A 13,483-nucleotide genomic window follows, 5' to 3' on the forward strand; every position below is an offset into this window, starting at 1 on the left:
GATCCCCAAACTACCTAGCTTGATCTTTCAAACCAATATCCTGGAGAAGATTAAAGACTTTTACCAATGTTTTAAGTTCTTCTTGCTAGAGCTACTTAAAGTTATTAAGGATTATAAAATTGAAAAGGACTTCAGAGGTTATCTAGTTCAACAGCTGAATAATATAGATGAAGAAACCAAGGATCAAGTTCACATAAGTAGTAAATAATATCAATTCTAAGGTGGGAGTGAAATCCACATCCTGAAAGGTAAGGGAGATTCATGTCAGAGCTTTCAAGAAGATTTGAAATTAGCGCCACCTGCCATCATTTCTTCTATTACCCTCCTCCTCTCCCTCCCTTGACTCCTCATCACCCTCTCCAAGATTGTGGTCTCCCTGGGTTTTCTCACCAGTTCCAGCTGCTGAGGCAGGATCCTCTTCTCCAGGGACTGGGCCAGCAGCTCTTGCTGAGTGTCAGTCAGGACTAGGAAGAGATCAGAGAACATGATGGGATTTCAGAATGAGCTCAGACTCTAGAGAGCTCCATTTTCCCCTCATCATATTTGAGGCAGAAAAGAAAGTTCTCCCCATCCAAACAATTGACCTAGAAGACTGAACAAGGAAACTCTTAAACCTTCAATCATAAAGAAGTCTTTGCTCAGTCATTTCAGTTAGGTCTGACTCTTTGTGACTTCCTTTGGTGTTTCCTGGCAAAGGTAGAGTAGTGGTTTGTAATTTTTTCTCCATATTCTTTTACAGATGAGGAAACTGAGGCAATCAGGGTTGAGTGACTTGCCCATGGATATGGAACTAGAAAGGGTCTGATGCCAGATTTGAACTCAGGTTCAAATTCCAGACCTGATACTGAACCTAACGTGCCAGGTAGGAACGGGGGCAGCTATGTGACTTAGTAGATTGAGAGCCAGGCCTAGAGATTGGAAGTCCTAGGCTCAAATCTGGCCTCAGACATTTACTGTATGACCCTGGAGAAGTCACATAACCCTCATTGCCTAGCCCTTACTGACCTTCTGCCTCAGAACCAATACACAGCATTGATTTCAAGACAGAAGGTAAGCATTTAAAAAGAAGAATAATAAAGAAAGAAATTATCAAGGAACACTAGCCAGACCTATTACAAATTAGAGGACGAAATGAAAATACAAAAAAAGACATAAATAAAAACTTCCAAGAATGTCATATCTAAAATCCAAGGTTTTTTGTTCTAAGCATAAATGCACTAGTTATATAATTTCTGTTAAATATTATCTGATAGCTCCTCTCCTTTTCTCAATAAAATTTTTGGAAAAAGCCATTTATATAAGCTGCCTTCATTTATTTCTTTAGGTCTTAAATCTGGGTTCTAATGCTATAATAAAAGTGGAATTACTCTCTTCAAATAATCTCCTATTTACTAAATCTAATGGTTAAACTTTATCCTCATTTTACTTAATCTCTTTTCCAAGATACCCTATGTTTTTGGGGTATTTGTGACTCTACTTCTCTGTCTAGTATGATGATTCATCATTCATGTGATGCTCACTATCTGTAGGGGTACCCAAAGGCTCCGACTTAGCAATTTTCTCTTTTCTCATGCTATACTTTCTCATTTGGTCACCTTATATGTTCCCATATTTCTAAAAACAATCTCTATACTTATGATATCCTCATATCATTTTTTTAATATCTTAACTTCTGCCTTGTATACTCTGTATTGGTTCCAAGGCAAAAGAGTGCTAAGGGCCAGGCAATAGGGGTTAAATGACTTGCGCAGGGTCACACAGTTAGGAAGTATCTGAGGCTAGATTTGAACACAGGACTTCCTGTCTCTGGGCTTGACTCTCAATCCACTAGCTGCCCCCTATCCATATTTATATATCCAGACCTAGTCTTTCACCCAACCTCCAGCTTCCCAACAGGAACTTCTAATTAGATATTTCAAAATGGTTATACCATAGACATTTGAATTTCAACTTATCCCAAAGAAAGCTCATTATCTTTCTCATCAAACCCACCCTTCCACCAAATTTTCTTGTTTCTGTTAAGAGTACCCCTATCCTCCTTTACATCCCAGTTGGCATTCTGAGGTGTTATTTTTGACTCCAAACTCTTACCCCACATATATAACCCATTACCAAATCTTTTTATCCATGCCCACAATTTTTCCAGGATATGAACCCTTTCTTCCATTCAGACATCCACCCTGTAGTTTAGGTCTTCATCATCTCTCGTATATTTTTAATAGCCTCCTATTTGATCTACAATGCTCATACTTTTTCATTCCAATATTCTCTTTGGCAAATTGACCTCATCATACCAACATCAGCTTCATCCCCTGAAACTAAGTTAATTTAATTTAAAACTCTTTAATCTGGCTCTCTGTTTATCTTTCCAAGTTTTTTTTTTTTCACATGATTTCACTCTATGCATTTGATAATCCAGTTGTACTGGCTGAGGAGCTTTTCCTCATAGTCTACATCCTCAGTTTCCATGAATGTCATTCAGGAATGAAATGCCAGGTCTCCTAACTTCTGACTGGTGGAATTCCTTGTTTTCTTCAAGATTCAGCTGAAGGGTCAACTTTTGGTAGTAAGCATTTCCTGGTCCATCAGTGTACTCCTACTCTGAAGTACTTTTTATCTATTTTGTATGTACTCTACATTTATGAAGCCCGAATGGCATATTGCACAGGAGAATCAGCAGTGGGAGCAGGAAGACCTCTTCAAGTCCTACCTTTGTCACATATTGACCATGATTCCTTTGACATTTTATTTACCTTCTCGGGAATTTAGGCAACTCTAAGAGTTAAATTGCATAGAAAATACCAAGTTGCATTATTAAAATGTGTTTCCTCACCAGAGATTTCCCTAAATCAAATCTAGCCTCTATCTATATTTTAAAAAATCTTTACCTTCTGTCTTAGAACCAATAGAAAGTATTGGTTCCAAAGCAGAAGAATGGCAAGGACTAGGCAATGGTGGTTAAGTGATTTGCCCTGGGTGCCACAGAAGGAAGTGCCTGAAGCCAGATTTGAACTTAGAACCTTCCTTTCTTAGGCTTGGCTTTCAAACCAATGAGTCACGTAGCTACCCTTCTATCACCTTTTTATAGACTTATTGATTCCATCAGATTGAAAGCTCCTTGAAAGGAGGGAGGTCTTCCTTTCCTTTTACCTCTGGTGATTGGTCCTGTGCCTAGTTTATCACAAGTGCTTAATAAATGCTTGTTGACTTACCAATTGGGATATGTACATATTATCTTTTACATTAGGATACAAGCTCCCTGATACCAGTGACTTTCATTTTTCTCTTTGTATGTACAATACTTGGAATATAGTACTTAAGAAATTCTTGTTGATTGACAGATAAAAATGGAATGGTAGACAGAAAGTGCCTAATACCAGCCCCTCATTTTACATGGGGTAATTGCTAAGAAGAAAAGCATTATTTGTTTAAAAGAAATTCAGGCTAAATTCCATAATAGAATTAGGGGCTTAGCATTCAGTGGGTAACAGGAGATTCCTTTAAACTGTTAGTTTCTTCTTTCTTTCCTATCCACTCCTTACTCATTAGTGCGCCGAGGAAGTAGAGGATGCTCTCTGTCTGTTGGTTGGATGCATCTCCTGAGTTGTCTTGTAGGTGTTTTAGGATGCAGACCCCAGGGCCTTCCAATTGCCCCTTCTCTCTCATGTCTGGCACCTGATCCAGCTGCAGGGAAGAGGCAACAAAGGAGATAGTGAGGAATATATATTGGATATTCCTTTCTTACACTTCAAGGTCCAGTTCCCTCAGTCTACCATTTCTATCCTACCCTGTGCCCCAGTCATGACACTATTTGTGAGCCTTTGAAGTTTTTAGATAAGGGATCTTGATTAAAGCTTTTCCACTTGTTTAGAGGATTGTTATTTTAATTATATTATCTCAGCCTTCCCATGAGAAATTAATGTTTTTCTAGTTTTTTAGAGGATTGTCTTTTTTTATATAAGGGAATCTGAGCCACAGGGTCATCCTTCCTGTCTAGTTGTTTTCTATAATTCCCATACTATCTTCTATTCTGTTCCCTTCAACCTCTTCCATCCACAGCCACATTCTCCCTGTCTTTAGCATTCTTCCCCTGTTTTATCACCATGTCCTCCAGGTCGTGTAGAGCCTTCCTGTTTCCTAGTATATTTTGGATTACATGGAGCAGTGTGACCCGGAGCTCTCTGGACCCTTTGAGAAGAGCTTCTTGCTCCCTTATCATCATTTCCTGAAATTCCTCAAAATTTGTTGGAGCATAGATATGTTTCCCAGTCAATCTATCTGTAAAAATAGAAGAATAAAAGTATACTTTGGGAATGCCCCTCTCCAATTCTTCAAACACAGTCTTGGTTTCTCACTTGGGCTCCCCTCTGACCTCTCCAGATGTGCCCAGATCCCAGATACCTCCCAGCTTGAACACAGTTCTCATTCCCACTTCGTTTTTTTTTTCCTTCAATTACTTTAAATTCTTTTCCTTTCCCCTTTAGCTCTTCCAGAGTTCAGTCAGGAATCTGTTTCTCTTTAAGAGGAATAATATAAGTATTATTATTAAGTAATAATATTTGTCAATTAGATTATAGTTATCTTCCTCCCAATTATGGGCAAGGTTTTAGGACTCACTGTCCTCCACCCCACCACCCTGCCCCTTTCTCTTTTCATAAATGCTTTTCAGGATGAGAATATCTTTCCTCTATCTCTAGCCTTCATGTTCCTATTTTTTCCTCCCACATTAAGACTCCAAATATTCCCCAACAGGATTATAAAATATTTAGGGAAAGAGATCGAACCTGCAACTATCTTCAACCTCTCCTAATCTGGGAATGGACTCAAACCTTCTTCAAGGAGAAATAATCTCCTTGTTCCTGATGAATGTATGGGGAAAGGAGATGGGAGGATAGAAATATTTATTAAATGCCCTCTATATATTTGGCACTGTACTGTGTGCTTTACAAATATTGTTTGTGGCTGGGTATGGAGGTAAGATATCCTGTTAGATAGGCCTTGGAAAGAACTTGTTGTTGAGAAGATCCTAATGCCATGTACACCAAGGGTGAAAAATACTCCTCCTGCTCTTATCCAAATATATGGAAAGAAAGATAGTATCCCTGTGAAGAGAACCTTCTAATGCCTTCCACCATCAAAAAGTAGAGATCATCAAAACAACTCACCAATGTAGAATTCTTCCACTAGAAAAAGAGAAAAAAAATCCCCAAGTGAATTATAAGGAACTGAGTCATGAAGTCTGATATATCTATAGTTGAGGTCTGAGTCCTGAGCCACACATACTGATGTAAATGAAGGCTCTTTAGTGGACTGATTCAGAAGTCTCTGTTGGTGATTAGGGAGTTCTGAACACTTCATAGATATTCTCAAGGGTCTATAGAATGGTGAAAAAATCTGTTGCCTAGGGGTTGTTGGATGTAACCTTTTGGACTTAAGAGATAAGCAAGGACCAGGAAGGGGTCTTGGGTCATATAAGCCAATAGCAGAAGTTTATGTTATTAGCTCCTAATTCTAGCAAGGGAAGGGATTTTGATGGTGAGGAGAAACTGGAAAACTACATAAGACCTTTGCCTACCCTTTCCAGTCCCCAGAGTGAATGGAGTTGACCTTTGAACCCATTTTAGTAGAATAAAAAGATTGAATTCTCTAGAGCAGGCTCAGCATTCATCCCTCTTGGCCATATTGCCTTGGAGTGTCTGTTTCAGCTTTGCTACTTACCATGACTCCTTGTTTGCTCATGAATATAAGTAACTCCTGGACAGAGAAGAAAAATGGTTAATTCTGGTTACAACAACTCTATTTCCTCACTGAGTCTCAAGTCAGTTTCTGTATACTGAGTTCCCCTGGAAGAAAATTATGGAATTCTTCCTTCTTTCCCATTAGGTTTAAGTTATTAAGTGCTTGATATCACCTGCCTCATCCCTCCTATCTAGGACACAAGGAACAGAAACTGTCCTATCTATGTTTACCATATCGCAGCAGTTGGTGGCAAAGACTGATTTTAGCACCTGCAGGAAGGAGACAATAAACAATCTGTGCTATGCCATAGCCATAGCAGTAGCTATTCGTGCCACACAGCATACATTAGAAGGCAATAGGCTAGGGAGAAGAGGGAAACAAAAGGAATGGTGCCAAACCATGTTGTGCCTCCCCCTTTCTTATTATCCCAGAACAAATACTTTCCAACCCAAGTTCCCTCTGCTTACTCCATTTATCATTGTGAATGAAGAGCTCCAGAGCTCGAAAAGCCACGATGTAGCCCTGGTTAACACTCACTCCCTTTTTTCCATCTGTTTGACCTTTACCTTCGCCCTGTGGAAAGAAAATGGAGGTGGAATGGTATTTTTCAGGGAGTTGGGAGCAAAAATACAGGTTTCAGGTGAACACTTTTAGAATAGAGTAAGGTTTAAGAGTTCAGACTATTAACAAATGAAGTGAAAGGAGTGAATTAATGACTTGTCAAACCATGAATCATAAAGATTTTGGCATGCTCTTTCTCCAGGTTGACACAGCAGCAAGGGCCTAATACTGTGACAAAGAGATTTTAAAAGGTAATGAGATTAAAATGAGGTTTAAAAACTTTCCTAAAAGGCTTACTTAAAGTGTGAAGATTTCTTTTTCTAATTTCTTTTGTTATTATTTCATTTATGTCTGACTCTTTGTAGCCCCATTTGGAATTTTCTTGTTCAAGGTACTGGAGAATTTTTTTTTCCTTCTCCATTTTATAGTGAGGAACTGAGGCAATCATCTATTTATAGGAACCTGTGGGAAATAGGACCCTTAAGTGGACTGCTATAGAATCCCTAAAACTCTGGTTTCAGTTTAGATACTTCTGAGCATTCAGAAAGAACTGGCTATGTAGAACTTTCTGTACTTCCCTCCATCCATTCTAGCTTAGATTCTTCACCTTGAAGTTAATGCCTGGGAGAGAAGATAGTTGTCCCAGGGATGCCTGTATTGAGCCTTCATTTTTGTTGGATTGCATCAGAATTGTATCTTCTATGATCTCTACAGCCTCTGCCACCACGTAAAGTTTTTCCCCACGATTTTGCACCTCTTGAAGGAAGGAGTGCTTTGACTTCACTTTTCTGAAAGGTAAATGAGGTGAGAGGTTAGAAGAGGGCCTTGGATGAAGTGTTCCAGTGCCTTCATAGGGCCACAACCCTACGGTGATGCTGTGGGGTTAGAAGTCTTGGGATGAGTCATAACACAGTATTGATGGCTTATTTGATTTTAAATGATAATCGGATTTGGGAATTTGGGTTAATTTTGGGTGGGTCTGGGGGGTATGGCCCTGCTAAACACTAAAGGTAAAAACAGTCCAATATTTCCATTTTCCCCTCTCTCAGCACCCTATTCCACTATTTCAGTCCCAGGAATCAGAAGTAGATGTGGAGGTATAGAAAAGGTCATCCTAGTATGAAATCTTTTCCCCAACCTTTTCTTCCTATCTCTAAGTTTCTTCCTTTTTAATTTCCATTGAAATGACCTCACCTCTCCATCAAGGTCTCCCAGATTTGTGGGACAACAGTGAGGATCTGTAGCTTCAGAGCCAAGTTGTGGGATGATGTGGTAGCCCCTGTCACCTTCCCCTGCACCTCACGGGTCACATTCAGATCCATATTTCCCTGTAACTCCGTATACTCTGTTTCATAGAAATGGAGGGGTTTGCTTGACGTCACTTCTGGAGAAGAAGGAAGAACAATTTCCAAGAACACTGAGAACAAACGTTGCAACCTGTAGGATGGACATGGTGAGACATACATAGACACCCACTTTCCTATTAACCTCTCGAACAACCAATCATTCAGCTTTAGCTACACACAAGTTGTTTCCACATTCTGTGTGAAGAGTTGGGAATATATATACAGAAGTGAAACAGTCCCTGCCTTGCATTCTAGTGTGGATAAAACATCGACAGGTGTAAAGATATACCCAATATATAGACAATGGAGACATGTGGGAACTTGTAGTTGTAGTGATTAGGAAAGGATTGCTGTGAATTTGGCACTTATATTTAATTTGTGGGAAGCCAGCAGAGATTCTGAGTGGTAGAAGGGGGTAGGGAGATCAATCCAAGGTATGGACAACAGCTAATATAAAGGAATAGAACCTAGAGAGATATCAAACAATCAGGAAACATTCATTAAGTATCTACTATATGTCAGGCACTGTGCTAAGGATGATGTAGAAGGAGACAAGGAACTTAGCCTCAAGGAACTTACAATCTAATGTGAGAGATGTCATGTAAAACAAATATATTCAAAAATATTTACAGGATAAATTAGAAAATGTAATAGAACAAAGGCACAAGAATTAAGAAAGGCTAGGGAAGACTTCCATTAAATGATGGAATTTTAGTATAGACTTAAAGGAAGCCATGGGAGTCACTAGGTGGAATTTTAGGAGAGGGAACATTTCAGCATGGGGACCAGCCAGAAAAAATTTTCAGGGCTGAGAAATGAAGATTTGTATTCATGGACCAGTCAGGAGAACAGTGTCACTCGATTGAAGAGAATGTATCAAGGAGTTAGGTGACAATTGCTGTCCTCATAGAATTTACAATCTAATGGGATAGCTAATACGTAAAATAAATATGTAAAAACAAGCTATATACAAGAAAACCTAGAAAATACTGTTGGGAAAAATAAACCTGTTGGACTGATATAGACAATTTAGGTAAATAAAGTCAAATGGTCAAATTCTCCAAGTCAAGGTAGAAAGTTAGATTTTATTGGAAGAGGGCCAAGTCTCAACAAAATCGGTCCCTTACATGTATTACATCATTAGTCCCCAGCAAGATACAATGCAAGGCAGCAGAGACATGGTTTTTATACTAGTACAGTAACAAAATAAATGTGTCCATACAACGTTCAGGACTTATATCACAAGATATAACATCATATAGACCTTCTTAGAAACTGTTACCCAACAACAAAACTGATAGGTTAGTTCATTTAGGAAAGCCCATATTAGTCTAAAGGTAAAATCACAACAAGTATCCTTATTTAGAGAAATAGTGATGACCATTACCTAAAACTCATCTGATCTGGGGGTGGGGGGGTGGAGGATGTTACTTATGGTTATTTCTAAAAAGGGGAGGGTGTAGATGTTTGCACCATATCGGGACAGGAAACTCAGATGATCAGCGTCTTATGATAAAGGGAAGTGCAACCTTAGGGAAGGCTTGGAAATTTCCTTAGAAACAGTTTTTATGATTTAGTTAGAAATCTTTATAAAAATCATGAATTCTACTGATTGTAATTAAGATTATAATGGAATTATAGTAATCACTTTAGAATCACAATGTTGATTATCTTAAACCTATTGCTATCACTAAAATCCAAGCAAGTATAAGAGGATAGGGGTGTATTTTCCCGACATTATTAAGAGAAAATAGAATTTAAGAAAGGCTAGGAAAGACTTCCATCAAAAGATAGAATTTTAATTGGGACTTAAAGGAAACTATGGAAGTCAGCAGGTGAAATTGGGGAGGAAGAATATTCCAGGCATGGGGAACAGTCAGAAAAAATGCCCAGTGTTGAGGATTCATTTTTGTGGAACAGTCAGGAGGCCAGTGTCACTCTTTTAAAGAGTATGTATCATCGAGGAAAGTGCAAGAAAACTGGAAAGGTAGGAGAGGACTAGGTTATGATGGTCTTTGAATGCCAAATGAAAAATTTTGTTTTTTGATCCTGGAGGCAATAGGGAGCAACTAGAGTTTTATTGAGTAGGGAGTGACAAGATTGGATCTATGCTTTAGGAAAATCACTCTGGTGGCTGAATGAAGGATGGATTGGAATGGAGAAAGATGTGGAAGGAATTAGTCTATTGCAATTGTTTAGCATGAAGTGATGAAAGCCTAAACCAGAGTGATGTCAGGGTAATAGTAGAGAAAGGGACATATTTGGGAGATGTTCCAAAGGTCATATAAATAGGCCTTGGAAACTTATTGGATATGGGGGTGAGAAATAATGAGAAGGCCAGGTCAACTCCTAGGTTTTGAGCCTGAAAGGCTGTGAGGCTGGTTTTGTCCTCTACAGTAATAATAAAGTTGGGATATAGCGAGGATTTAGGAGAAAAGATAAATTCAGTTTTGAATATGTTGAGTTTAAGATGTCTATTGTACAGATTAAAGGTCAACAGAGCTTATGAGTGAGGATAGGTAGACTTGAGGATTGTCACCTATCATAGAGCACGAGGCCTGGAGTCAGGAAGACCTGAGATAAAATTTGGTTGCAGACACTTGTAAGGAAAAGTTAGGGTTGTAATCTAAAGTTCTCACACTTATTAGCTATGCGACACTGAGGAAGTCACTTCATTTCTTAGTCTTAGTTTGCTCATCTGTAAAATGAGAATCATAACAGCACTTACTTCTGTGGATTGTTATGAGGGAGAGAATAATTGTAAAATCTAAGTTAGTAGTGTCTATCAATGCTAGCCATCATAACTTCATTTATAGGTCTATACATGTTAAATATTATTATATTTCATTATTATAAGAAACATGGAAATGGTAGCCCTTTGGAGTTAATGAGATCTACAAATGTGTGATAGAGAGAGATGAAAAAAGAAACTCTGAGGGACATCTATAGCTCAAGTGTGTGATCTGGAGGAGAGATGGAGAAGAGTGTGTGAGAAGCAAAGCAGCCCAATGGCTGGGCTGTAAAGGACATGGAGGGAAGGAAGGAAGGAAGAAAACAATCATTTATTAAGCACTTTCTATGTGTTGGGCTCTCTACTAAGGGCTGAGGATACAAATCTGAGTAAAGAAGAAAGAGGGAATGATGTGTCAGAGGATGGAAAAGGTAGGCAGGGATCAGTTTAAGAATGTGTTTAAATGTTAACAGTAGAATTTATATTTGACATTGTGGCAAAGATGGACCTACTGGAGCCTTTAGTGTGTGTGTGTGTGTGAGTGTGAGTGTGTGTATGTGTGTGTGTGTGTGTGTGTGTGAGTATGACAGGGGAATCATGGAGAACAATAGGAGCCTATTGTGTTAGTTCAAGTGAGAGGTGATGAGGGTCTGAGAGGAGAGAATGCAACAGCAATTATTGTGTCTTGTCCATAATAGGTAGTTAATATTTTAAAATGAATTTGTGAATTGGACTAGTATTTATTAAACATCTACCATGTATCTTGCATAGAACTAGGTATCCTGGGAATATGAAAGAACTATGCAACATACTTCCTGTCCATGAAGAAGTGACTCTCACTTTGCTTCTATGATAGTCTCTATTCCTAGTTAGGAAATCTCTATGAAATAAAAAAAGAATCTCTGGGGATGGAATGTGACTGAATGTGTATGTTCAGTTAAATTCAGTAAGCATTTATAGAGTCTTGTTACAAGGGAATCACTTTAAAAGACTGATATATATTAATTTAAGGTCGCCCAGGAATCAGCTATGTAATTCCTCCCATGCCAATGGGGTTCCCATTCCAATAGACTATCAGTAAGAAATTTTCCAAGTATGAAATATCCCAATGGTGAAATTACCAGCATTTATAAGTCTAAGGAAATTTGAGGTTTACAGTCTCTACTTGAGGAATTAATATTTAATCAAAGAGTTCACAGTTTAGGTGGGAAGAGAATATTTTTACTTAAAAATAAACTGAAAAGAAGACCTCATAGAGTAATATCTAGTGGCAATTGAATTTAACCTTGACATATATTTATGTAGTTTGTATATATCTACGTGTATTTATGTAGTTTTAATGTGTGGATATTTTATTTATATACACACACACACACACCCACACAGATTTTAGGATATGAAGCCACAGTGACAACATTTACTTAGAATATCTGGATTTGAGTCGTACTTTTTTTACTGTATGAATTATCAGTAAGATAAATTAACTCTCAAGACTGCAATTTGCTCATCTGCAAAATGGCGGGGTTGAATGACAATAATTTAAAAATTATGTGGAGCTTTAATTTGTTTTTTTTTTTAATGGATTCTAAGTCTCAAAATGTGTGTTAAAAAAAGGGGGGGGGCAGCTGGGTGGCTCAGTGGATTAAGAGTCAGGCCTGGAGACGGGAAGTCCTAGGTTCAAATCTGGCCTCAGATACTTCCCAGCTGTGTGACCCTGGGCAAATCACTTGACCCCCATTGCCTAGCCCTTACCACTCTTCTGCCTTGGAGCCAATACACAGTATTGACTCAAAGGGTTTAAAAAAAAAAAAAAAGCTCTTTGGAGAGAGGACATGTACCAGTGGAAAGAGTGTGGGATTGGGACTTAAGTGATTTATTTTAAATTCTTGCTCTATGATTTAACCTAGGTGACCACCATGAATGAATTATTTAACCTCCTGAAGTGTCAGTTCCCTCTTCTATATCATGAGAATGTTGTACTGGCTTATCTCTAAGGATCTTTTGACTTTCAAGTTTTTGATTCTTTTATGGAATCTTATTTCAAAAGCTTCCTACAGAAGCTATTGCTACAGCTGCCATAGCTTTAAGAGCCAAATGAAATAAGCAGAAGTAAAAATTTTAAGGGTCAGTTTTAAGAGACTCTTCAGAGTGATGGATTGATAGAAGATGACTGGAGAAGCTGGAAAAGAGAAAAAGAGAATGAAGAGAACTTTTTGTTGGGATTATTTTAACTTTAGTCTTTTACAGAGATTGAAACTCATCCTAAGTGTACTGAATGATGGAACTGATTTCAGAAATAAGGAGAAACAGAAGTCTAGAGAAATGAAGTGACTTGTCCAGAGTCATATAGAAAATAAATAGAAAAGATGGTTTTCTAACAAAGATCTCCTGACTCCAAAGTCAGTGTTTCTTCACCTAGATCTCATTGCAGAATGTATTTCCCTAAGTAGAATGTAAACACGTGAGGGTGGGAATGGTTTGATTTAGTCTTATCTCCAGTGAATTTTTTAGTGCAGGAACCAAGTAGGTGATAAATAAATGCTTGTGGCCATATTGTATAGAGGGTGTTTATGAATGTGTTTGGGAATGCTCTTGAGTTTACTGCCCAGTGTGCTTACCTCTTTTCAAGATTCTTCCAAAGGTTTACCGTAATTCATTTGCTCATTTACCTCAAACCTGCTTACCTGGGACTGAGGAACTTGGCTCCAAGATGTCCATGAGGGAGAAATATGTATCCAAGAAGGTAGGTTCAAAGAACCAGGGAAATTTTTTTTCCTTCTTCCGAATCAGGCAGAAGGGGTGGAATCGAGGAGAGGTGAGAAGACTCTGGACGGGTATGAGATCCCTCTTCCCCAGCTCTTTGACTACCTTCTTGGCATCACGTTCAAACATGGAGGGCATATTCGAGAACTAGGAAGAGAGCAGATGATGAAAAGTAAAATGGCAAGATTAGACGATTGTATAGATCCTCTCCTTTCTGGTGTCTTTTCTCTTGATAAATTTGATTATTAATTAGGAATTATTATTGATTGATAAGTTTGATTATTGTTTTGAAACTGCTGATTGTTTTGATTTTGTAGTAAGTAGTCAGTTATTATTATAGCAA

The 13,483-nt window shown here is 38.3% G+C and overlaps 1 protein-coding gene across 1 annotated transcript; it reads right to left on the reverse strand.

The window, feature by feature from the left end:
- Nucleotides 1-273: 273 nt before the first annotated feature.
- LOC103103788 (gasdermin-C-like) lies at nt 274-13,278 on the reverse strand. The gene is made up of 8 exons (XM_056821032.1): nt 13,062-13,278; nt 7,495-7,684; nt 6,908-7,088; nt 6,207-6,312; nt 5,166-5,183; nt 4,103-4,278; nt 3,543-3,684; nt 274-464 (listed from the first exon to the last, which is right to left on the reverse strand). Exons 1-8 carry the CDS (start codon nt 13,276-13,278, stop codon nt 274-276), a joined length of 1,221 nt encoding a protein of 406 aa, XP_056677010.1.
- Between the last annotated feature and the right edge of the window lie 205 nt (nt 13,279-13,483).

This window comes from Monodelphis domestica, chromosome 3, assembly GCF_027887165.1.
Source record: "Monodelphis domestica isolate mMonDom1 chromosome 3, mMonDom1.pri, whole genome shotgun sequence".
NCBI lineage: Eukaryota > Metazoa > Chordata > Mammalia > Didelphimorphia > Didelphidae > Monodelphis > Monodelphis domestica.

What these genes read in the sequence shown, in the direction of transcription:
- LOC103103788 (XM_056821032.1), bottom strand. Translation starts at nt 13,278, where the DNA reads ATGCCCTCCATGTTTGAACGTGATGCCAAGAAGGTAGTCAAAGAGCTG. An exon ending in TCCCAGGCATTAACTTCAAG is followed by an intron (nt 6,313 to 6,907) that starts GTGAAGAATCTA and finishes TTCTTTCCACAG; the next exon opens with GGCGAAGGTAAAGGTCAAAC. An exon ending in TACACGACCTGGAGGACATG is followed by an intron (nt 3,685 to 4,102) that starts GTGATAAAACAG and finishes TCTTCCCTGCAG; the next exon opens with CTGGATCAGGTGCCAGACAT.